At 53.6% G+C, this 2,921-nt stretch overlaps 2 protein-coding genes across 2 annotated transcripts; one reads left to right on the top strand and one right to left on the bottom strand.

Moving 5' to 3' along the window:
• Positions 1-46: 46 nt before the first annotated feature.
• Positions 47-573, bottom strand: CORC01_14433 (uncharacterized protein; the record flags this gene model as incomplete). The annotated part of the gene is made up of 3 exons (XM_022626044.1): positions 47-137; positions 202-264; positions 317-573. 3 exons carry the CDS (start codon positions 571-573, stop codon positions 47-49), a joined length of 411 nt encoding a protein of 136 aa, XP_022467451.1.
• Positions 574-1,546: 973 nt separating this feature from the next.
• CORC01_14432 (uncharacterized protein) lies at positions 1,547-2,155 on the top strand (the record flags this gene model as incomplete). Its single annotated transcript, XM_022626043.1, has 1 exon — positions 1,547-2,155. The coding sequence occupies one exon, from the start codon at positions 1,547-1,549 to the stop codon at positions 2,153-2,155; it is 609 nt and encodes a 202-aa protein (XP_022467450.1).
• Between the last annotated feature and the right edge of the window lie 766 nt (positions 2,156-2,921).

Raw genomic sequence — 2,921 nt, 5'->3', positions numbered from 1 at the left:
GACAAACGATCGAACCTCGAAATGCGCGATACATCAGCTACCATTACTAGTGGCCACTTCCTGGCGAATATACATACCGATCTGTGAAGTCGGAGAGCAGCTGTTGCAGGGTACCGAAGTTTTCGGAAATGTAGGTCCTATGCCGGGGTAAGATGATGCCGGGTAGTCTCCACACGAGAAAGCTCTTGAAAATGAACATACACCAGCTCAAGGTTCTGTTCTTGCGTGGGTGAGGTGTTCTGGGGGTTCTCTTGGGGTCTTGTTCTACGAAAAATTGATCAGTATGGAGCATTCAGGAACGGTCGCATTCTCTTACATTGAAGAATCCTGAGGCAATTGAGACCTGATTGAGCCGCCGTGGAGGCCGTCTCTGCCGTCTCTGCCCTGCACGGCGGCCGCCGTCGGAGGCTGTCTCTGTGTTCTCACCTCCCCACCGGCAGCCTGCTGATGGCTACCATGGCCGCCGTTGCCACCATTTTGAATCCCACGCGGGCGGCTCAGGTAGAACAACGGCCGCCGCTGTGCTAGACGGGGGTCTCTGAACGGAGGCCCACTCGATTGTTGTTGATACATCGTCGACGGCCGACGCGGTATGAGGGCGGCGTAGGAGGGCAGACGGGCCAAAAGCGAAAAGTAGCGCTGCTATGGTGAGAAACTCATTTTGCAAATCAACCACAGTCGCTGATCGGGGATGTCCTAAATAGTCAATGCAGCTCCAAATGATCGTTGCATTTGCTGCAGAATTGGCGTTGAGGCTTGACGCTTCGTTATTCTGCACTGCAACATTGTCCAATTGGGGGTTTGCTCACCCCCCCTCCCTCCGGGTACGTACCGCCGCTTCCAGACTTCGCGCTTCCCGACTTCGTCAACAGATCTAGAACGAAGACCGAGCGGCACTTCCAACTTCCACGTTCTTGGAGCATCGGAGGCGAGTCTGGCCAACAAGGGGGTGGAGCATTCCCCACAACCTGCGGGCAACGATGCATCAACTTCTAGCGTAGAGCCAAAAATGGTCTCCGAAGAGTGGGTACACCACAGAGGCAAAAGTAGCCTCAAGTCAACCTCTTGCCGGCGAGATCCATTTCTGCTGTAAATGAATAATCACCCACGGCCTGCAGTACAGTACTGAAAAGGGATGTCAGAGTGGAATCCTTCGATAGTGAAGTCGAGTCCCTCCGGAGACGGGATGGGTCTGTGAAGACTCCGTACCAAAGTTACGAGATACGTCCAGCTTAGGATCCGGCGGAGCCCTTTACGCCTCTTGCCGTATCCACGGCGGCGCCATATATTCGTTCTCAAAGTTGAGCAGAACATGGGGTGGGATATGCACTTTGCTGATCTGCGTTCAAAGCAGCGACCTGTATTCCGATCCACTCTTTGCGCTTCGCTTCAAGTCGATATTGCACCAGATCGTTCGCTTGGGCGCCAACTCGAAAAGCCACTCACAGCTTATTCGTTTGACACGCAGAAGCAGTCATAAGCCAGCGATCGCCCCATTCTCCGTCTCGAGAATCCCAGCAAACAGCAGTTCTTTCAACCCACAGCCATGGCCACCACAACTGTCAGCAACGCCGGCGAAGACTGGTTACGAATTCAGCAGCTCATCTTCGAAAATGATGGTTTTCTGAAAATGCTCTCCAGCAAGGGCCTCTCCTTATTCCTGATCGGGGTCGACCTGTTCGACATTCTCGACGGAGAAAACCGACCCGAGTTCCATCTGCTCCTTACGCTTGCACACGCGGAGAAGGCAATGACGGAGCAATTCCCGAACGGATTGGCGACCGACCCGGAGTTGATCACCTCGCTCAAGACTTCTTTCAGAAACGGCAATGAGCTTGACGAGACGAGCTCGGTGTTGAAGATCAAGGCGGCTGAGACCACGATCCACTTGTACCTGCACAGTCTTCTTCATCCCGGCGCCGTCGAAGGAGAGATGCGCGCTTCTTCAGACGTTTTTGTCGCAAACAAAGGGGACGAGACAGTGACCGCTTTCCTGTCCACAAATGACTTCACGAAGCCTGCCGACCTGTTGGACTTCTGCTGGGCGAAGAAAGAGGCCGGCCAGAAAGATGGAAAGTCTCAAGCCGACGGGCTCGTCGTCAGTCTACCAGAGGGTACCTGCCCTGACCGCAACAGAACGTTCATCAGGAAGTAGGAGCCACGGCGGACGGCACGCCTTAGCGACGGAGACATGGAAAGCGCGGGGAAAACTTGTCTGTTGCGTGATAGAAACGTGCGCACATTTGCTTTAGTAGATGCAGGCTTAGACAGTTTCAACCAGACCTGTTTGTCAGTTCGCGGTGTGCCCTCAACAACGAGCTAGCTTTGATGTTCTTTCAGCTCCGACCAAATGAATGACGAACTAACTGGGCTCACCACGACAGTGCATGGCTAGATGATGTACCCAACTGCGTCCATGAGAATAGGCCGTTCATGGCGTGAACGGAGGCTCAAGTGGCTGGCGGGTTCGCGCCACTCTAGATTTTGAAATTTGAAGAAGCCCTATTTGTCCACCATCTCGTAGAGTCCTTAGAAAGTAGCCCGCTTTCTCTCGTCACAGCAGATATCTATTGTCGAGCCCGTCTTCAGCATCACGGACGGCATACCCCTCGCTAGCGTTTATGTCCCCTGTTTGGACGAGTGTCGAACATAGAGATCAGAAACACGTTCAATTCGAAAACTCTACACAGAACGAGCTGAGATTATGTAGCGAGGCCAGACAAATACAAAGAGAAGTTGGTGGATTGCAATCGACAGAGTGAGAATGACAGCGATACGTAACAGTTGTCTAGCGAAACGTCAGAGCTCGGCACCGCCTTGGCGTCGTTGTGTGTGGAGGAAACCGCCTCTATCTAGCCCCTTGCTTCCGACCACGCCTGGTTTCCGTCGTCTGAAGAACCTCATCCGGGGTGGGGCTGCGG

This window comes from Colletotrichum orchidophilum (genome assembly GCF_001831195.1).
Source record: "Colletotrichum orchidophilum strain IMI 309357 chromosome Unknown Scaffold_292.1, whole genome shotgun sequence".
NCBI classification, from domain to species: domain Eukaryota; kingdom Fungi; phylum Ascomycota; class Sordariomycetes; order Glomerellales; family Glomerellaceae; genus Colletotrichum; species Colletotrichum orchidophilum.
Note: the sequence above shows the minus strand (reverse complement) of the source record. Positions and strands in the feature narration are given on the sequence as shown.